We start from the raw sequence: 24,048 nt of genomic DNA on the forward strand, positions 1-24,048 counted from the left end.
GAATTAATCTGATCCCATGAATGATTGTTTTAGTACTTTGTGGATGCATAATTGAAAGGTATTGCCACAATGACGTGGAGTTCAATCAAGTGTGCATATTATGCAATGGCTTTGAAAGGGTGGTATCTTACTGTGTAAAATGTTATATGTCATCCACACCCCCATAGGGCTTTCCAGACCCTAAAGTCCAGCATCCTGGCACTTCAGTTCAAAACCTTTTGCTAAATTCTGGGTGATTTAAAGACCCAATTTGTGTGCTTTAATGCATTATCGACCTTTTACAACTCCACTTCTATAAAGAGAATTCGTTATTATCCCTGTTACTCTTGCATTGATGACCGTTTTTAGGCACAATTGAGAAACTGTGGGTCAACTAAAGGATAACGTCGCCTTGTATTTTGGGTGTTGCTAAAGCTAACAAAACAAACCCTTTACATCTATGTTATATCACAATGAGTCCTAACAAGCCTTGTAACTTTTGGAACAAAACCCTGTAAATGTTTTTCCGCCTATGATGAGGAGTGGTTTTGCAATGAATAATAGCGCCCCGAGCGTTGGCAATGCAAGTTATCACACTGGAGTGACTTGTATGTAACTGTTCTTGGCTACACTAACAAACTATTAGCTCAATTAAGTGTTCTTTCTGGAGAAAGTTTGATAGGACTTGACATGCAAAGTATTTTGTGGCCACACCTTGCTTATGTTGAAGCCGTTGAGGTGTATTATGGATGGGAAATGTGACGGAGAGGGAGTTGCTGGTCAGGCGGGAATATGAGTTTGTTTAGTGGGAGATCCCGGCACATTCCTGAACACGCTGGGTGTGGTGAGGCCCCCGGGGGCCCGACGGGAGGTTGGATTAGCCGTGATGGTCTGTCATCCGGCTCGAGCTGCAGGCTGTCACCTTCTGAACATCTGGAAGCCCATCAGTGGTAACAAAATAAACCAAAATATCCTTAAAATTAAAAATAAAAAATCCAATAATGTGCAAAAAATTTTTTACATGAAAAGAAAATGTATCACTTTGTGACACATGAGAAATACAACAGCATCTTCTCCTAAAAATATCATGAAAAAAATAATTTTATATATATATATATATATATATATATATATATATATATATATATATATATATATATATATATATATATATATATATATATATATATATATATATATATATATATATATATATATATATATATATATATATATATATATATATATATATATATATATATGTAGCAAAAATATAATAAAAAATATTTCATATTATTAATTATAATATTTATTATATAATAATATATATTTTTTATAAATATCTATCTATGAAAGATTTACATTAGAGTTTACATTACAACACAAAGGCCCAACAATATGCAAAATTTGTAACAAAATTGTTTACTTTGTAGCACATGAATTTGTGCAAAGATAGAGTAACATTTTCAACATGTTTCAAAGGTTGATATTTATTTATATTTATCTACATAAATATTAATATCCTAACAATGCATGATTATTTGTTAGTTGCATGTAGCATTGTTTTCTCTGCTATCAGAACAAACCTGTGAGCCATTGCGAAAAAAAGTTTTAAAATAAATATTAAAATATATTAATATTGTAATATATATAAAAAATGAAATATATATTAATATTAAAACCAATAGGACTGAGATTATGCAAAATTGGTAACATAAAACAATCACATCACTTTGACATACAGAACAAGTTTGTGCAAAAATACAGCAGCATTTTTTACTTTCCTTTAAAAGTTTATGAGATTATTTATATTTATCTGTATTTGTAATTATATCATAACTATGATTTTTGGTTTTTCAGTTCTTCCTGCCATCAGAACCAAGCAGAAATCATCACATCCCAGCTGCTCAGATGTTTTATGACTGTGTCAGTTGTTGTATTAAATGTGCACACCTGTTTCACACATGCCTGCATACCTAGTTTTCATCTCTAAATCCACACGTGAGCCATTTTCATGTCACATTTTTGCATCACACCCTAGTTTTTGGACTGAGCTTGTGTTGGGCGTCTTCTAGTGAATGAAACAGCACCCAAAGCTCTCTCGAGGCTTTTCACTCTGCAGTGAACCCTGGATTCAGGTCTTTTTAAATCCCTTGTCAATAACACCATAAGCCACAAGATATCCTTAGTAGGTTAATTTGTCTCAGCTGTTGTTAAGAACAATGCGAACCACCCTAAAACCTGTTATGCATAGTTTTGAAGGACTTAAAGGGATAGTTCACCCAAAAATGAAAGTTCTGCCATCATTTACTCACCCTTGTGTCGTTCCAAACCTGTATGAGTTTCTTTCTTCTGTTGAACACAAGAGAAGATATTTTGAAGAATGTTGGGAACCAAACAGTTGCTGGTAGCCATTGACTTCCATGGTATTTTTTCCATGCTATGGAAGTCAATGGCTAACAGCAACTGTTTGGTTACAAACATCCTTTAAAATATCTTCTTTTGTGTTCAGTTGAAAGAAATTCATACAGGAACAACGTGATATATATATATATATATATATATATATATATATTATTACTGCAATTTGGGAAGCACACAGATTATCAGCAGTATCTGTGAATGGAGCTTTCACAGGTCAGATATGATGTTGTTGTGTTAACAGATCAGTCTTTAAATCGAATCCACATTTCATACGCAGTTCGTTAGGGAGCTTCAGAGTAGGGTCTGGGTAGTAGCATGTTTGGCTCTCGGTCGGCCGTTACTGATACGCTCACAGATCATTGTGAGGTGTGGGTTATTTTCTCTCACTCTATTTGCAGTGCTGTATTCATGACGTTTGATCTGTTTCTGCAGGAGGAAGAGAGGCCTCATGAAAATCAGCTGATTCATGTATTCATTCAGTCCTATATATATATATATATATATATATATATATATATATATATATATATATATATATATAGTACTGAATGTTGTCCAGTATGCTTTCTAGAATGCGAAAGTATCTTATGCTTATATCTGGCTCAAGAGAGAGAGAGAAAAAGGTCTTTAACATGTCTTGCCTCAACTTTCTGTTTCAAAGAAAGTATGCAAACATAGGAGTGTATTTTGATTAAATTGAGTTGCAGTTGTAGTTTCTGTTAAAATGTGTATGTGCTGCATGATTTTTGAGCAACAGGTCATCATGTAGATTTGAGTTGATTAGGTTTAGGAAAGCAACAAATGCTTATTATGATGATCGATTAATCTAATGAGTAGTCGAACGATTAATCAACACTTATTTCACTGATTAATCCGTATAGGCTTTGAATGATCATTCAGGTTTTGCAGTATGTTAGTTTTAATTATACATATTCTATATATATTGGCTTTATAGGAGAAAGACAATTTTTTATTGTCGACATTAATAATTTAGACTAATCATTTTAGCCCTACTTAGGGTGAGTGAAAAAAAATCTACTGTATTGTCCCTATTCAGTTCAACGAAAGGTTGAAAACTGTTTTGTATTCCGCATAATTATGTAAGTGTTCTTTGGTTGTGCAACTTTATTTCCCTTTTTAATAACTTGAAATTATTACTTGGAAGCACTTTAAGGAACATTTTTGTGGCAGCCAGGGGATTCTTGAGGTTTCTGCTTTCTGCCTCGACTTGCTCACGTGTTCATAACTTTTTTACAGGTCTTATGCAAATAATTATTGCTCTTGTTAAGGCAAGCTGCACAATTACAGTCGATCATGTTTTTTGTTAAACCCTTTAATCCTGAGTATTAAACTTTGGCATGTAACTCAGACTTGAATGAAACCTCAAGTCATGTGGCTTGTTTTTACCGATTTTCACCCGGCTGATGATGAAAATGTGACGCAACCATCCAAAACACACTTATAACCATCTAGCAACCAGAACATCTTAGCAACCGCATACAAGTGCCAAAACACAATGTCTTTCATGCAAGAAAGAACGTCTGACTATTTCTGAAGGAGTAGTTTGCTAGTGTGCACTTCTGAATTCAGCAACAGAAATTAAAAGTTTGGTTTAACATACGTTAACATACTTAACCTGAACAGTAGAATGCACATCTCAAAGTAATAATAATAATTAATATTAATACAATGTAATAAATTATTAAATTAAGTTGTATAAATTAAAATGATTATATCTTTTTGATTATTCAAATTTAATTAAACATTAAAATAGAATCCAGAAAAATTACAACGGAAAACATGGAATTTATGGAAGTAATCAAACAGATTTTATAGTGCCTCTCATTCTCTCTCTCTCTCTTGCACATCTCTTCTGGAGGACAGTATGATCAGTGTGAAATATTTGCACACAACATGCAATAAACCCACATGGTGAAGACATCGGAGGCTGTCACGAAGGGACCAGTGAACGCGCCGGGGAAAGAGGATTAGCGATAAATTATGGCATGTGAACCTGTGTGTGATTTATGATTTTGATTAGGCTGCTGTGAATGAGCGCAGACAAACCTGTTCTGTCCGCTGCATCTCAGGCTAATCATTCAGACCCTGAACTCACAAACAAACACATCGCTGATTTCCTGCATTGGCTCGCGCTTTTATTTCTGCACATGCAGCAGTATTTCAGCAGAGATGGATCACTGGTCAACACACGATTGAATAAACTGAGACGAGTAGAATCATTTGTGTCACAGAAAAGAATGTCAGGGAACTGGTTGTGCTGTTTTAAGTGTTTAAGCTGAAATGCTGTGTAAGACCCTTAACTAATGGCTTTTATAGCCATGAGACCTCTGTAGATGCAAACAGCTGGCCATAAACATTTTACCTCCCATATACAAGACATTAGCATATGCCTCTGTCATATTTGCATATATAGGAAGAAGTAAGGCCTCCTGGGAAATTAATGTTTATGAGTTTGGCAATTGCATTTTCCTCCTCTATTTTCACTTCCCAGCTTTACAGAGTCAAAAAAAGAGGCAAATTATGTGCAATTTGTAATTTTTGAGATATCTGTGCGCTGACTTGACCTTGTACGGTCTATATTAGCCTCTCAAACATTTACATTTACATTTAATCATTTAGCAGACGCTCTTATCCAAAGCGACTTACAAATGAGAACAATAGAAGCAATCAGACCAGCGAGAGAACAACAACAGTATACAAGTGCCATGACAAGTCTCAGTTAGTCTAACACAGAATGTTTTTTTTTCCCCTTTTCAAGAATAGAATAGACAAGAAAAGATAAATATCATTATGGGATTTGGGAGTGAACTAGTCCTTTTGTTTTCATTCCTGGGTTTAGGTTCAGTGTTACTGGGTTAAAATCACTCCTCACTCGTTGTTCTGGAGAACTGAAAGTGATTCATCTTTACCAATGAGAAGGAACTTATTGTGTTTTTAAATAACCTTAAGTTTACATAAACACCTGCATTTTTGGTCCCTGGTCAGAAGCAAACTCTGTACAATTTAAACGTTCACTACCATTCTGTTAGATTTTTTAATGTTTTTAAAAGAAGTTTCTTATGCTCAATAAAGGCTGCATTTATTTGATCAAAAATACAGTAAAAACAGTAAAATATTGTTATAATTTAAAATAAGTCTTTTCTGTGTAAATATATTTTAAGGTGTAATTTATTCCTGTGATAAAAGCTGAATTTCCAGCAACATTACTCCAGTCTTCAGTGTCACATGATCCTTCAGAAATGATTCTAATATGCTGATTTGCTGCTTAAGAAACATTTCAGATTATTATTATTACAGTTCAACTACTTAATATTTTTGTGGAAACTGTGATCTTTTTTTCAGGATTCTTTGATGAACATTTAATGCCTCCTTTCATGCCAACAGACATGGACTAAAAGCCACAAAACTCTAATTTTGGAAATTAAATACCTCATATGATGAATAATACCTTGATCCTGATGGCAGACTATTTTTGCTGCTGCACCACTGCAGTTTCTGCCTGTGGGGGAAAAAATAAAGCTTCATATAAATATAAACTGAATACTGATACATATCACATATCTGAAATCTGATCTGCATGTCTTTTCAGATCTGTTAAAGATAATTATTATGTGGAAATATGAAAATGCTATTTTCATATTTTTAAATGTTCATGAGCTTAATTATGTATTCTAATGACAGTAAGACTCTCTTTACCCCTATACAAAGGTCCAGACTGTCCACTGTGATCAGATTGTGTCCTTCTGTCCTCTGCATCACTGCTAAAGCCACCCTGCATCCAGCAGGAAGTGATGCGCTGTGCTGTGCTGTGATTGGCTGATGTGGCTGATGAACTCCAGTGACCTGCAGAGCTCTGCAGCAGCAGCAGTGTGATTCACACACCAGCACTTTAGGAACAGCGTTCAGTCAGCATCAGTCCAGACACAGACAGAGAGAGAGAGAGAGAGAGAGAGAGAGAGAGAGAGAATACAGTGACCAGCAGCAGCTTCACAGATCTGACTGTACAGAAGGTTAGCAGGTTATTGGGTTAAGATAGATAGATAGATAGATAGATAAGATACTGTTTTTCTCATTGTTCAGAGGTTTCCTTGGTTTTAAGTGTGTTTTCTGCTACAACAGGAAAGCAAAGGTCTGCGGTGTGTTTTGTGATAGCATGCGATTTCCTGAAGTGTCTTTTATGTGTGTTTGATAGCGCATGTGTGTGTGTGTGTGTGTGTGTGTGTGTGTGTCTTAAGGGAAAGTTTCCACTTCACTCACTCAAGAGCCCTAATTAGTATGCTGACATCACATGGCTGTGTCCTTTATAGACCTGTGTCTCATTCAGCAGCACTGCGGTGTGAGTGTGTACTGTTTACCTCACCGTAGTAACGGTGAAGCGGCTCAGAGCCGGCAGTAAATGTGATCGAGTGCTTCATCTGCTCAATGCGCTATTTTAGTGCTGGTCTCAAGCGTTGCCGTAGTAACAGGGAGTGATGCCTCAGAAATGATTTGATGGTCTGTAGAAAGATTCCTTCCGGCACACAGAGCTGTTCTGCAATTCTGTTTACACGTTTGATTAACTGCCTCTTTACAGCTGTCAGTCATAGTTTGCAGGCTTTAAGCAACAGATGTACAGATTTAAGTAATGGTTCAAGTGCTTTCAGAAGCATTTCTCTGAGTTGTGGTTTGTCATTTCCTGATTTTAATTTACATTACAGGTTACTGTAAACCAAACAGAGACCACAGAATACACAATAACCTAACCATGTTATATAGTGATTTATAATACATTTTATTTAATAATATTAATAATTATTATTATTATAATGTAAGCCAACCAAAGCATGTTTTTGAAAGTAGTGTCTTATGCATCCTCACTAAATAGAATTATTCAAAGTATAAAATTGTATTCTAGGTATAAAATGTCTTAAAAATAAATAATACTGACCCCAAATCAAATAATATATGGAAGGCCTGTTTCCGCCACTGAATACAAGATAAAAAGAGTTAGCTAATTGACAATTGACAAAATTTTTGCGAGATATAAACTCACAATTCTGACTTTATAACACAAAATTCCTGAAAATATAATTGTATAATTGTAGATAATATAATTATAATATTATAATAATATTATAATATGTTTTTATTCAGTGGCAGAGACAAGCTTCCATAATAATATCCTTATTATTTTTTAAATGAAATAATATTATAAATTCATTATTTATAATTCTATCCTATTTAATTATATGTATATTAAATAGAATAGAATAGAATAGAATTTAAATATAATTTATTGATTTAATTTAACAAATTCCTAATGGCGTCACATAAGAATAAGTACATTTTTGCTGTATTTCAGGTGATGATGAATTAGTTTATATCTATAAAGAATCAATCCCATAAGTCCACCCTTTGGTCTGTCAGAACGCAGTATTGGGTTACAGATCTGGCCCATCCCAGACACCTTGGGATGGGCACACAGACCACAGACGCCAGCGGAGCACAGCCCAGGGTTTACCGGAGGATTCCTGAGCTCAACGATCAATGAGACCGAAAGGGAACAGATGAGCCTTTGTCCGCATATTAAAACACACAATATGAATCATCTGCATGGCTATCATTGGGCAGGACTGCTTTATGTTAATTAACACTGTGAGCTGAATAATGACACTGTTGTCTTTTTAGAGCTGAAGTTTGCATCACTGATTCTGTTATTTTCCTCTTTATTACTGTGAAGCAGCTTTAAAACAATCTGTTTTGTATAAAGCATTAAAGAAATAAAGGTAACTTGAGCTTTCTAATAAACCTGGCATTGTATACTACAAATGTTGTTGCCTCTGTGATAAAAGCATGTGTTAAATGCATAAATATAAATGAAGCAAAATGATAATTGATTGATTAAACTTAAAAGGTGATGCATCCAATCAGAATGGATGGTCTTTAAAACAAATTATTTATTGCCTTAAGTCATTTGTTTTATTGCAAGCAATACCTCACAAACAAAAAATAAATAAAGGCCACAATTTTAAATATACAGTGTGCTAAACATATGTTGTAAGCAGTGTTTTGAAACTGAAATTTACTTTTAAACTTTCATAAACCAAAATATATTTCAGAAATATAAAAATTTACATATCCGGACCACAAAACCAGCCATAAGGGTCAATTTTTCAAAATTGAGATTTATACATCATCTGAAAGACGAATAAATAATATTTCCATTGATTTATGGTCTGTTAGGACAATATTTGGCTGAGATACAACTATATGAAAATCTGGAATCTGAGGGTGCAAAAAAAAAAATCTAAATATTGAGAAAATCGCCTTTACATTTGTCCAAATGAAGTTCTTAGATATGCATATTACTAATCAAAAATTAAGTTTTGATATATTTACGGTAGGAAATTTACAAAATATCTTCATGGAACATGATCTTTACTTAATATCCTAATGATTTTTGGCATAAAAGAAAAATCAATAATTTTGACCCATACAATGTATTTTTGTCTATTGCTACAAATATACCCAGAGACTTAATACTGGTTTTGTGCTTCAGGGTCACATATAGGAATATCCTACTATGAGTTGAGACATTTTAAATGTGACATGTGAATGTATTTCATTGGGTTTAAATATATTTAAAATATTAAATATATTTTATTTTATTAAAAAATATTTGCTGTTTGGGACATAATGTGTATCTGTTGCACTAATATATTTGAAAATATATATATATTTTTTGCTGTTTGGGACATAATGGAAATCGGTTGCACTGATAACAGATGAATTCGCTTTCATTTGTGTAGAGGTATTTAATTCATTGGATTCTCCACCAAAGGACAGCAAAGTTGTCATTTAATAACATAACTGTGCACTGTTCCCATGATATAAAATGACACATAGACTCATCAGAGGTGTGTCCTGTGTGTTGCAGATGGGAGGAGGAGCTGTCGAGAAGAGAACAGATGGAGTCAATGGTGCAGACGCTGCAGGAGGTGAGCTCACCTGCGCTCCAGCCGTCTAGACTCTCGCACTGTGATACTAATTATATTTGCCATTTATATGACGTGGGTTTTTCACTTGACAAACTTGTAGCTGAAACCTATGACATGAGTGTCCACATCCAGATCCATGATGCAGGAGAACATGCTGACATTATACAGTTAAAGGGGTCGTATTCAACACGTTTGTTGCCCAAATGCAAAGCACAAATAAGATCTTCTCAAGCGTTTCTCCTATGCACAATAAATGGAGACTTTTCAGGACGGTTTTGTTTAAACCTTTAAATGCCAAAATACATTTCCAAAAAAAAAAAAAAAATTGATGCACAATGTATATTTTTATGTATTTTGAGTATATACATATATTTACATTGAAAAAATTTTTTTATATATAAAATGGACAGAAAATATATGAGAAAATATATTGAAAAATATAAGAAAACACTTCATGGGGCATAAAATACATTTTGAATTATTGCTAAATTTACATAAAATAAATGTACATAAAAAATAAAATGTACATAGAAACTATCCGAGGAAATATATTTAAAAACATTTCAGAGGACATGAAAAATATTTTAAACCATTTCCAGTCTTAAAATACATTTTGGGTGAATGCAAAATATATTTGTAAAAACAATGCACATATATTTGCATTAAATGCATTAGAAAATATTAGAAAACATACTTCAAAGGGGCAAGAAAATACATTTTGAGTAAATGCATGTGCGAAGTATTTTGCACAGTATAAATATATTTAAAATATATATTAAAATAGCCAGAAGGTATACGAGAAAATATAAGTAAGTAAAATTTATCAAAATATATTGATATATTTTAACATATTAACAATATAAGGTTTGGTATTTTTTTTTTAATTTAACAACTAATTTTGCTGTATGGATTCTTATGTTTCTCCTCTAAACAATGTCTCAGTTTGTGCTCATATTGATTCAAATCTGCAATCAAAAGTCAGAGATTTGAGAAAAGTTCAAGTTTAAATAATAAGCAACCACCCAAAACATCCTAAACCGCATATGATAAAATTAAATCTGGTGCTCCTTGAAATGACCCCTATTAAGTATGTGAGTGTGTCCATGCTAAAATACACGATGAGTAACCTTTCACACATGTGATCTGAGCAAATATAAATGACTGTGTGCGTGTGTGTGTGTGTGTGTTTCTGTGTGTGTGTGTACTCAAACAAATGGGGTCAAGGCTGTAAATGGGATGCATTTAAGAGTTTGAGTGTTTAAATATGTCCGCGTGGCCCAGTGCCGCATCCATGTCAGTCTCAAACTCGCCACATTCCCCCAGAAACCCGCTGCAGGTGTGAGATCCATCCTCTGCTGATGCAGCGGGAAAATCAATAAACGGCTGCATCTGTGTTTGTGTTGGATTATGGGTCAGCAAACCTGCAGAGGAGAGAAGCATCCCCAGAGATCCCAAACTGCCCTGAGTTGTATGGATTTCCTCTCCAACCTTCAGCGCCGCCGCGGTGGGGATTTCATTAGACGGGAGAGAGTGTGTGCTGTGTTCAGGCTGCACTGGCATCATGCGCTCCCAGAAAAAGGTACAAAAGCTGTCACTGGGGTGGTATCTTTCCAAAAGCTACACTTTTGTACCTTATTTACCCCTAAAGGTGCATATCAGTACCTTAAAGGTACATATTAGTATTAATAGTATGGTATTAATATTTGTACCATCCCAGTGACAGCTTTCGTACCTTTTTTTTTTTTTTTCAGAAAGTGTGTGTTAATGGCAGTTAACATGAAGATCTGTCTGTAAGCTTTATTAATAAAGCCAAATCAAGGTCTAGAATATCAGGAGAAAGCTTTCTGTTAACAGAAACAAGTCAATTTCGTGTTATTTAAAAATCTTCCACATTGGGCACTGGTAAAATATATATATATAGTATGTGTGCATGTGTATGCATATATATATATATATATATATATATATATAGATATATATATATATATGATATAGTGTACTATAGATGCTTATATACAAAAAATGGAGCATCAATTTAAATAAATGTACAAATTATAAAAATAATATTTATGAATATCTAATTGAATATATACAATTTATATTTTAAACGTAATCAAATATAATCAAATTTTGAAAAGATCAAATGTGACAGTGAAGACTTTTATAATGCTGTTCTTTTGACATTTCTATTTATCAGAAAATCCTGAAAATAAAATTAATCAGTTTCCACAAAAATATAAAGCAGCACCACTGTTTTCAGTGCAGCAAATACACATATTAGAATGATTTCTGAAGATCATGTGACACTGAAGACTGGAGAAATGATGCTGAAAATTCAGATCTGATCACAGGAATAAATTACATTTTTAATAAATATATTCCAATAGAAAACACCTTCTTTAAATTGAAATAATATTACTGTTTTTTTATCACATTTTTGATCAAATAAATGCAGCCTTGGTGAGCAGAAGAGACTTGTTTTGGACGGTATGTATATGACTACTTTTAATGTTTGTCAGTGATGTTTTTTCCTGCTAGATGGTGTGGTTGAACGTACCAACTAACTAGAACAAACTAACCGTCTAAACCCTGAGCGCTTGAGTGAGGTGTCATCATACAGACTATTTCATGTATTCTCATGTTGCTTTGTGTGTTCATGTTTTCTTATGTTCGTGTTTGTGTGTGTTCAGAACGTAAACGAATCCGAAGCCGTTCAGGACGAGTTGAACGAGAACGTCGAAAGACTGAAAGCTGAACTGGTGGTCTTCAAGAGCCTTATGAGCGATGTGAGTATTTCCATATCTAGAGCCCAAAATATCACAGAGACTGAGACATTTGCTTATGAGAAAAAAAGTCCAAATCTATTTGTATTCATTATGAAGATCAGTATAACTGTATTGTTTTATCACATCTTCAGATCACAGCATAAGGATGTGTTTTCAGTCCATGGATGATAGATGATGTTTTTACCACATCTAATAAGGATCTGAGTTCAATCAGGTTTTAATAGGGTTTTAACTCCAAAGTAAACCCTGTGACATGGTTATTTTCCATGAAACTCGCTCGGCTTTATTTGGCTCTTTTTCCCTCAGGCAGAAACACAGAGACAATACACACACAAACAGAGCTCTGTTTTGAGTCTCATTGTTATTATATCATTATCTCACGCATACACGCCTTCGATTTGTACCGGCTGATCTAGATGGTGAGGAATGAATAAACCGTTTATCCAGATGTCACCTGAATTGACGGCTTAATGTTTAGAGTTACTCATCTTCGCTTCATCTGTCAGCCAGTCATTCACTCGGGTGTCATTTGGAGCAATAAAAGCTGTGAACTGAAATCGCTATTTATCATAAAGGCTGGCGGACGGAGCCACTCTAGAGCTGTAGAAAACCGGAGGAAAATCCTGGACCTGAAAGTAAGCGAGAATGCAAGACGTGATCTGTGAAAGCACTGAGTGGACTGAACTTAATGAGGAAAAACAATTGCCCTGATTTGTTTAATTTGCATCTGTTTCGAAGGAAGCTAATTTCCGCCATGGAATAAAAAATGAAAACAGGAATCACGACTTTTTATCTCATAACTCTCACGACTTTTTATCCCATAAAATACATCGTGGAGCAAAGACGACGACAGGCAAGACAGAGCAGGTTACTTTTGGCATGAAACAAAGTCTCAGCTTTCAAATTTGGTCTTTTTTTTAGGAAATTCAAACAATAAATAGCATTTTGTGGTTCTTTAATGTGTTGTGACAGATCGTGTAGCTCCTCGGTTCATCATCTCGTCCTCTTTACTACTAGTTATAGCACAAAATAAACATGAGTGAACATCAGAAGGTGTCGTTTCAACCCTCGCAAAGATGTCAAAACACACCATTTTTCAAGTTCAAGTCCACTGAAGTTAATCTACTCCCCTGTCTGGTTTATTTGTCGGACAATGTGGCAGATTCTGCATTATGATTGGTCAGATCACCTGTCAATCAAACTCTCTGCAAAGGGTCAATTCAGACTTTTCTTGCAATTCGGAGGAAAAAGTCAGAACTGAGTGATATAAACTCTTTTTGCATATAAGTATATAACTTGCATTTGAGAGATATAAACTAGCAATTCTGAGAAGAAAAGTCCAAATTGTGAGATATGAACTTGAAAAAAATATAAATTGTGTAAAATTGCTTGATTGATAAAAATCTCACAATTCTGACTTTTTTCTCACAATTGCAAGTTTATATCTCATAAAAAAGGTAATTGTGACTTTCTCACAATTCTACCTTTTTTCTTGACACATTTTTGAGAACAAAAAGTGAGAATTTTGGACTTTTCTTCTCAGAACTGCATTTTTATATACATGGTAATTGTAAGTTATGAACCTGGAATATGACTTCTCTTTTTTGAATATAAACTCAGAATTTGATTTCTATCTCACAATTCTGAGAAGAAAAGTTTTATTGTGTGAAATAAACTCACAATTCTTAGAAGAAAAGTCCGAAATTCTAACTTTTTTTTTCTCAGAAGTGTGAGTAAAGTCAGAATTTTGAGACATAAACTCAACATAAACTTAAAGCAGAATTGTGAGACTTTGCTTCTTTTTTTATTCTGTGGCGGCGTTACCTCAATCTTTTTGTTGCTCGGCCTCCTCCTCTTCTCAATGCGGAACAAATAAATCAGAGCAACTGTTTCTCACGAGGCCTTCAGGTGAAATAACCGCTCATGTTTGTTGTGTGCCTGTGGATTTACCACAAGACTAACTTGTTGGTCTGAGTGTCTGTGTGTAATGACATTGATTGATGACTGATGAGTTGTTTGTAGCTCATAACTGATGTTCAGTAGAGATTATAATGATTTAGCACGATCCTGTAGCACTGGTAGTTTTTCTTAAGAGAAAAACACACACACACACACAAACACAAAAACACACACACACTATGGCCACACACACACACACACACACACACACACACACACACACACACACACACACACACACACACACACATTGCAGTTAAATACACTTGTCACTTGATACTGTTAAAACACTCCATTCAGTTTTTTACATTCAACAACTACATTTTCCAAACCATTTCACTCCTGAAAAATTCTCTTAGTGACAATACTAGTTTCTTTTGAATTTTAATTTTTATTTGTGGTGTGTAGAGAACCAAACTGAACGATTAGTTTTTTTTATTTATGGTATATTTTAAGTGATCTAAACGTGTTTTTAAAATATTTACATTTGTTTTTATTTATAAAAATTATATAAAAAATTTTATTTAAATTTTATATTTATTTTATTCTATTTTACAATATTTATTGATTCTATTTTTTATTACAATTTAATTTTTAAATACATTTTTTAAAGTTTTTTATTTAAAAATATTAACATAAATTTTTAATTGAAAAAACAACAACTTTTTTAAACTTTTTTTTATATGAACAATTATTTTTTATATTTGTTATATATTTTTTTTTATATATTTTTTATATTTTTTAAAAATATTTATTTTTAAAATAAGCAACTTAATATTTTAACTTACTCATCAATTGGACCATATTTGATATTTAAATAAGGTCATTGTCACTATGGCTAATAAAAAAGGGGATTGACTTTGTTTACATGCTCATACAGACAGTATATGGTTCATTATGGACAATTCGAGAGTCACACCTGTTAATAAATACAGCTGTTCAATGAAATATTGACATAACCCAATTTTGCAGTGTGTACATTGCCTTCATGTAAATCTAGAGGCGTGAGCGTAAGAATAAAGTGACTATTGCTTTTTAAAAACTACTGATGTTCATAGATCAGACTTTGAAAACAAACATCCATCCTGACTAAGCACAAATCTGATGTTGTTTCTCCAGCATCATAAACTCATTGTTTGTACAGAAATCATTTCCTTTTGATTTTCTAACCCTGCTTGAATCTTTGTTTAGCAAATGTCCGACCTTGACACCAAGATTCAGGAGAAAGCCATGAAGGTGGACATGGACATCTGCAGGAGAATCGACATCACGGCCAAACTGTGTGACGTGGCCCAGCAGAGGAACTCAGAGGACATGTCCAAGATGTTCAACGTCAGTCCATCCAGAGCGCCAGCAGACAGGGTGGGGAAAACTAACCAAAAAACAAACAAAAACACATCTTGAGATGTCTTGAAGCATGCATGAGGAAGCCTATTAGAGTTAGAATGCCACTATAATTCAAGTTATGAAAGCAAAATATATTTTCTCTGTTTCACCAATGAAAATAGTTCCAAACAAAGCTGGAGCAGAACATTAACGCGTCTCAGAGCAACACTGTGGTGTTTTTCTTTGTCTTTGAACAAATCATTTGAGTCAATGATTCAATGATCTATTCATAGACTAAATGAATCCGCCATTCAGTCATTCTTTACTTGCTGCCATTTATTGGCAGTTTGTGTCATATTTATTTATCCATGACAGACCTAAACCAGCCAGGGTACCAGCATAAAAACATATTAATTATTGTTATCGAAAAAAAATCACATGAAAAATCAAGTCGACATTTTATGTCAGTATCACACACCCCTAATCTGTCTGTGTATTTCAGACGGCTGTGGTGTGCAAAAAGAAGGAGAAGAAGCCAGTATCGGATGAGGAAAGCTCAGAGATGGATGCAGATGCCAGCACTTCGGAGGAGGACGTCCCGTTCAACATCACAGACGAGATGAAACGCATGCTCAACCACCTGTGAGTCCTCACCACCAAAACACATTCAGGTTTCAGCCTGAGATTTCAGATCATCTCATGCTTACTCTGGCGGCACCAAGTGGTGATGCAAAGAATTGCAGGCAGACAAAAGCAAATTGGGGGGAACGTGCAGGCTGCTCTTTTTCCATGCGTAATTAATGAAAATCAATCTCCACTCCAATTTCATGACAACATAAACCAAATCTTTCTTTTCTTTTTCTTACTGATTCTCACTTTCGCACTTTCACCTAGCTATTGTAGCGCAAGCCAAAGTGCCTGACTCTGATTTTCTCCCCAAATCTGATATTTTTAAGGTTCTTCACATGCAACTGTTTGAAATATGGCTCATATCATACTCCGGTCTTGACTGCAAAATGTCTAATTTGACATGCATGAAAAAAAAAGAAGAAGTTAAAACTTCAATAAATATTTCACTCCAAAAAACACAATGTTGCATCTTGAATAATAGTGTCATGGCCAAAACTATGTTCGTTGGTAATATATTTATAATTGAGATGTCTTTATAAAGAAAAATCAAAAGAAGGGAGACAGATAGCATCAAATACAGCATTTTACATTACATTATGCCATGTGATATTGTATATAGAGGCATTACCATGGTAAAGACTGCACATTATTATAACTCACTCTTCATCTGAAAAGTTCTGAAAAGAATATGGCACAGTGAGGACATTTACTACACTGACAGTAAACTCTGTTCTAGCACAAAACCTTATGGCCATGTCAGACCTTCATCTTTTGATAACACACTGGATAAATACTTTTACAAACATTATGGATTTTACGTGAGTTATGCAAGTGAGGTTATATAAGTGTATGTTCTAACATGACAGTTATTGCCTGTATTACTGTCATTATTTCAGAAACAAATGAGATTTGAAAAATGTATCTTGCATTGTTTGCTCTTGAACTGAACTCATTGTTAAAAGTCCTAAATTGAAAGAAGATCATACAGTTGTGTTTCAGTGATTAAATCAAATGTTCTCAATATATATTACAATAAGCTTATGTTTTGAAACAGTGATTTTGTGGATGAAAATATGTGTAATTGTAATGAAAGCATGAGATCAGTTTTTAAAAGAATGACTCGCGATGTTACAAGTGTAATCAGTTTGGAAGAGTTTTGAAAATATGCACCTTACTTGTTAAAATAGTACCAAAGCGAATTATAAAAACTGTAATAGCACCTAATTTTTTTCAGACAACAACCTAAGTTTACTGACTCAAATGAATGATTAATTAAATTAATTGCAAATGACTAAAACAGTAATGAAATCAAATGTTTTTCAGGCGGAGCACTTCTTTAACCCTATAAAGCCTACTGTATCATTTGATGATTACACAAAACTTGTCTGAAAGCCTGTTGCACACAATCTACTACATGCAAGTAAAACGCCTTTTAAATTTAATATATGTGTAAAAAAAAAACATCCACCGTCAGGTTGTGGTTTATGTGTCTTTTTGCTGTGAAATCTACTGATTTTTATAAAGTAAATGTAAGAATAACTTTTATATTATTAGTAATATTTCAAGAGGAACACTTACTGTACTGAAGAAACTTAGGTTTACTCGATTATCCATGCAATAAGATATCTTTTTTTCACAAAGTCGTAAAAATTTATCAAATTTGATCATCAGGCTTTTGAGCAACATTTATTTGTTCATCTCTCAATCAACATGGCATTGCATTATATGTTTTAAAACTACAGAGCATTGATAATAAAACTATTTTTACTAAGACATGTTATTGGGAGATACAAAGTGACAGCTGATATTTATATCATTTTATGTAAGTAGTCTGTTATACTGTTATAAAGATCTCATTGATTTACATTACAAGCTATCAGAACCTTTTAACCATGTAAATATCAGCATTTGCACCAAATTGCATATTTTTTACCTCTGAATAAAACTGAGCTGTTTTTTCCTCTTTATTCTTACTGAATAATATTATATGAGCCATAAAATCTTAATGCATTGAAGATGATACTCAACAAAAAGACATGAGCAAACTTATTTTTTTTTTCTGACTATAATTTCAAATGTCTGGCTTTTACAGGGTTAAAGAATGCTTTAAAATAATTAATAATAAATCTTTAAAAAAAACAAAACACTGAAGTCACGTTGAAAATGTGAGGGCAAATGTTCACAGTGAGGGAAAAATCAGATTTGGGACTCATTTAACGTCATGTACGTCTGTATGTGTCTGTATCCGTCCTGTTTAGTGCTTGTCTTCACTCTCGTCCTGTGACTGTCTTCACTGTCTGCTCTTTCTCTCTCCTCTCTTTCTGTCCCATTCTTTTTCCTCACACGCAGACATTGTTCAGATAACTCATTTGTTGCTAGGCGGGAGACGTCTGAGATCGATGATGACTGTGACAGTTTGACGTGGGAGGAGTGTGATGATACGCTGCTGCTATGGGAGGATTTCACCAACTACAACATGCCCTACAGCCTCACCAACAACACACCGGACTCCAACGGAGACACACAACACAAACAAAATTTACAAAAACCAAACATAAACAAATCTTATCAAAAGAATTCTCTCCGTAAGATTATTTAATGTTTTTGAAAGAAGTCTCTTCTGCTCAGCAAGGCTGCATTTTTCTGATTAAAAATACAGGAAAAACTGTAAAATTGTGAAATATTATATCAATTTAAAATAACTGTTTTCTATGTGAATATATTTTAAAATGTAATTTATTTCTGTGATCAAATCTGAATTTTCAGCATCATTACTCCAGTCTTCAGTGTCACATGATCCTTCAGAAATCATTCTAATATGATGATTTGCTGCTCAAGAAACATTTCTGATTATTATCAATGTTGAAAACAGTTGCTGCTTCATATTTTTGTGTAGAATAGAACAGAAAGTTCAAAAGAACAGCATTTATTTGAAATAGAAATCTTTTGTAGCATCTTTACTGGATCAATTTAATGCTCAATAAATGTATTAATTTCTTCTTTTATCAGTGTTGTTCTCAGCACATTTGTACAGATTGAGAGTAAATATGAGAGAAATAAGCCGTTGTGTGTCACATATCTCAGGATTGCAGTCTGGGAAATCTCATCGATGAGACCGAGTCTCTTTTCAAGACCAGAGAGCAGGAATATCAGAAGACAATCGGACAAATTGAGGTTAGAATGTGCTTGTTTGAACCAAACTGGGACTGGTTGTGATTGTGTTTGTCCTCTTACTGAAGCTGAATGTGTCTCGATCTCTCTCTCTGGCACACAGATGGAGTTGGCCACGGCTAAGAGTGACATGAACAGACATCTGCATGAGTACATGGAGATGTGCAGCATGAAACGAGGGCTGGACGTGCAGATGGAGACGTGCAGGAGAATGATCAAGGGTGGCAGGTGATTTCATCATCATTCAGAGAATGCAGCTTCACTAAAGGCTGTTTGCTAATAGATAATAAGATAAAATAATTATAAATAATTTAACTACAGCTTTCAATAACTTTAACAACTTACTCACAAATAGCAATCCAATCCCCCACCCCCCCAAAAAAAAAAGAAAATTAGAAATATATATATATATATATATATATATATATATATATATATATACACATATATATACTACCAGTATATTTTACTATTTAAAATAACTGCTTTCTATTTGAATATATTTTAAAATATAATATAGTTCTGTGATGCAAAGCTTACTTTTCATCATCATGAATTTTCATCACATAATCCTTCAGAAATCATTATAATATGCTGATTTGCTGCTCAAGAAACATTTTTATTATTATAATGTTGAAAACAGCTGCGTATAATTTTATCAGGTTTCTTTCATGAATAGAAAGTTCAGAAGAACAGCATTTATCTGAAATAGAAATATTTTGTAACATTAAAAATGTCTTTGTCATCACTTTGTCAATTTAAAACATCCTTGCTAAATAAAAGTACTAATTTCTATAATTTTTTTCCCCCTAAAAAATAAAATAAAAATTATACTGACTCCAAGCTTTTGAATGGTATATTGTATAATGTTACAAAAGCTTTTTATTTCAGATAAATGCTGATCTTTGGATCTTTCTATTCATCAAAGAATCCTGAAAAAATGTACTTAACTGTTTTAAATAATAATAATAATAATAAATGTTTCTTGAGCAGCAAATCAGCATATTAGAATGATTTCTGAAGATCATGTGACACTGAAGACTGGAGTAATGATACTGAAAATTCAGCTTTGCATCACAGGAATAAATTACATTTTAAAATATATTCAAATAGTAAGCAGTTTAAATAATAAAAATATCTCACAATATTACAGCTTTTGCTGTATTTTGTTTTTGTAATTTTAATTACAATCAGGTCTAGAAATCACATTTTTAGAATTTAAAATTTTAAAATCCCCCACATAACAAATTAAAATATAATGGCAGCTTATATCTTGTTTTTCAGCTTTGTCCCAATAAATGTTAAATGACCTCATGATGTTGCATGTGGAAATTATTGTGGTCATTTTGACATTTTTTATTTAAATTTTGTATATAAATGCCTTTAGAATGAAAAACACAAACACAGATCACTGTCATAGCTTGCATAACTTGATTTTAAAAATATATAATTAATATTTTGGTGCCATTTTTGTGCTAAAATGTGACGTTTAGAAGTGCAATCAAAGAGATGCCATAAATCACGGCTGATATTCATTCATCACACAAGTGGTTCAAGTTGAGCGCACTGCATTGTGGGATACAGTGTTTTAGTATCACTTATATATTATAGTTAACATAATATAATATATAATATAGTTTCTTATTATGAATAAGTTTTCATTTTCATTTTAGTTAGTTTTAGTATTTTTGTGTCATTTGTAGTATTTTTTTAAATGTTTTTATTCATTTTAATTTCAGTTTTAGTCATTTTAATACATAAAGTTTAAGTTTAAGGTTTTTAAGTTTCATTCTAAGCATTAAGCTTTTTATGTTATTTTATTTCCAGTAATGAAAATATTTCCTTGTTTTAATTTTAGTGAGATTTTCCATGTTCATTTGATCACTAGTAAGTCCTGCAGACACGAATGGCAGCGTTTCCTGAGAATGAGGGCTTTTTATGTGGATTTTAATCATCTTCTCTTTCTCTTTCAGAAATTCTCTTTCCATCAGCTCATCTGCGAGCAGCGACTCAGGGAACACTGACGAGATACAAGATGAGTCGGACAAGGACGGAGAGATGGAGGGGCCAATCAGCTGATACCTGCCCAGTCTGGCCCCGCCTTCTTCCCCCCACCGAGCTCCAATCAGCTCTCGGGCCTCCCAGCAATCGGCCAATGGCATTACACTGAGGGACAGAGCCCACTCCCACAAACCCCAAATCCTGTAGGTGCTTTAACGTCTCCGTGTCAGAGTGGGGCGGAGTTGATGAGGGTTGTTTCTGTGCTTCAAAATCAATATTGATGCGTCACACGGTGCCACAGCTGTCACGGGACAGCCTAACTACGAATCAGATCAATCCCAGCTAAAATACATAACACAATACACTTGATCAAACCCCAAATCTCGATAAGAAACCGGAAAACGTTCACACAGTGTGAGTGATACACAAGACTGAAAGCCAATCAGACCAAAACGGACTGAACTCACAGCGATCGAACACATCAGAATGAGTTCCTTAATATTTGTGGCTTTTTATTTTTCTAAAAACTATTTCAGAAATCAACAGTTTACTGCAGCAACGTTTTGGCCTTTAAGCCCCGAACCCAGTTGGTGAATGTGGAAAAAGCTCATGTTCTATGCAATCTGCCTTATTTTGTGATCTGTGTTTTCCCAGCTAACAAAAATACACTCTTAAGAATGTTTTGCTAATGTTCCCAGTTGGTTCTGAAAGTGTTATTTCTAAACAAATCAAAATGTCCAGTTTTCCACAAAATGTTTTAACCCTCTGGTGCTCTTCAGCCATTTTTCACCCACATATTATGTTTTTTTATATATAATTTTTTACTTCATCAGAATGGAATGAATCTTGGGAAAGGTTTTGGCACTTGCTATGTGAAAAAAATAAAATTAAATATGGAAATGATTCAAAAAGCTTAAATGGTTGTGAAAAAAATAGTCCCACTTGTACTTTTTGCGGTCAAAAATGTCGGCATTGGAAATGAATGGGAAGCGAATTTCATCTAGTGGAAATGTTTGGTACTGCGCTCAAAGAAATTCTTACTGAAAGCTCTCTTATTTTTTGTGATATCAACTTCAAAAATGGAACACAACTTGTTTACAATTATGGTTTTAATTATATTGCAGTTTAAAAGTAAAACATGTTTTGGAAAATATTTATTGTAACAATAAAGTTAAACGTCTATAATTTTTCTTAAAGTTTATTTTTTTTTCACTTCAACAATAATCTGCGGAGTGCCTTCTTTTAGAAAGAGACCAAACTTTCTGTTCCAAAGCGTTCAAGATTTACGACAGTTTAAGCTGGAAATGTTATTTTTAGGTCTGTGGTCAAAACTGGTAAATAAACACATAAATAAATGGATTATAATTACTGCATAAATATCCCCTAAAAATACAAAATATGAAATAAAAACATTATCGAATTAAAATATAGTACATTAATTTAATTGGAACAAAAAATAATAATAATTAGATCATTTTTGACTGCCCAAAAAGGAGCACCAGAAGGTTAAAACTTTTTAAAACTTTTTTTTTTTTACCTTATTTTTCTTTTTCCTTTTCTTTTTTTTTCTGGTTATGCAAACGTTAAAAGAACATTCCATTTTCTGATTTTGCAAACATTATGTAAATGTTACTTTTGAATGTTCTCGGAACCTTCTGAAACAAGTAGTAACATTTAAAAAACTGAAACATTAAAAAAAAAAAAAAAGTTTTGAAAACATTCTTAAAAACCAGATAACTTTAAACAAGCATTCTATTAACGTTACTGAAAGAACATGTGTTGAGAACTTTGCCAGAACATTAGCAAAACGTTCCCTGTTAGCTGGGTTTGATTTGCCTTCGGCGATTTCATGTGTTATGCACTACGTTCACATGTTTTAATGTTTACACACTTAATGGCAGAATCTGTGGAACAGTGTCCCATCATTTTAAGCAGCAACCAATGATGATTAAAGCTTTTTTAAGGGTTACACACATCAATATCTCAAATATTAAAGAACTATGTGCCTATATATACATTGCAGGTTCATTTTGGATGGCCTTACTGCATTTCCACTTCTTTCTAAAGCACTCATTATAATCGTGGGGGAAATGATCAGATATATATTTTGTTGATTGTATGAGGACTTTCTTGATGTCTAAGCAGTTTGTTTGTTAGGTTATATAGTTAGGAGAGTTTTCAGGTGGAGGTTATGATTGTATATAGACCATTTTAGGTGTATCTGAAATTATACCCATGTCTATAAATATATGTAGATGCAAAAATTATTAGATTATATGATTTTGCATTAAGCCCTCACAATGGCCACTGTTCCATACAGATTCAGGTTTGTTTTCGTGGATATGGTTTGTTAATATAATGGCCTTTTTGTTTGTCTTTCTTGGTCTTTTTTGGCTCTTTATAATCAGCATTTTTAGCTTATACACTACTGGTCAAATGTTTGGAAGAATTAAGATTTTTTTTTTTATGTTTTTGAAAGAAGTCTCTCCTGCTTCTTATTTCATCAAAACACAAACATATGAAGCAGCACAACATTGATAATAATCAGAAATGTTTCTTGAGCAGCAAATCAGCATATCAGAATGATTTCTGAAGATCATGTGACACTGAAGACTGCAGTAATGATGAATAAAATTCAAACATAAACACACAAACAAATAACAATACAAAATATATTACAAAAAAAAAAATATTTTACATTGTAATAATATTTCACAATATTTAAAAAATTTACTGTATTTTTGCTCAAATAAATGCAGCTTTGGTGAGCATAA

General features: G+C 33.3%; 1 protein-coding gene across 4 annotated transcripts in view; it reads left to right on the plus strand.

Moving 5' to 3' along the window:
• Nucleotides 1-23,798, plus strand: part of LOC109098623 (intermediate filament family orphan 2-like) — a 32,602-nt gene extending 8,804 nt beyond the window's left edge. The window contains exons 2-10 of one of the 4 annotated variants that reach the window (XM_042766866.1): nt 9,341-9,401; nt 12,092-12,187; nt 12,763-12,822; nt 15,338-15,508; nt 15,975-16,114; nt 18,452-18,633; nt 19,185-19,276; nt 19,377-19,501; nt 21,247-23,798. In XM_042766866.1, coding sequence (XP_042622800.1) covers nt 9,341-9,401; nt 12,092-12,187; nt 12,763-12,822; nt 15,338-15,508; nt 15,975-16,114; nt 18,452-18,633; nt 19,185-19,276; nt 19,377-19,501; nt 21,247-21,352 — 1,033 coding nt within the window. In that variant the 3' untranslated portion in view covers nt 21,353-23,798. The remainder of the gene's footprint in view (nt 1-9,340; nt 9,402-12,091; nt 12,188-12,762; nt 12,823-15,337; nt 15,509-15,974; nt 16,115-18,451; nt 18,634-19,184; nt 19,277-19,376; nt 19,502-21,246) is intronic. The other 3 variants (XM_042766867.1, XM_042766869.1, XM_042766870.1) reach the window with 3 other exon arrangements.
• The last annotated feature ends 250 nt before the right edge of the window (nt 23,799-24,048 follow it).

Source organism: Cyprinus carpio, chromosome A11 (genome assembly GCF_018340385.1).
Source record: "Cyprinus carpio isolate SPL01 chromosome A11, ASM1834038v1, whole genome shotgun sequence".
Lineage (NCBI taxonomy): Eukaryota > Metazoa > Chordata > Actinopteri > Cypriniformes > Cyprinidae > Cyprinus > Cyprinus carpio.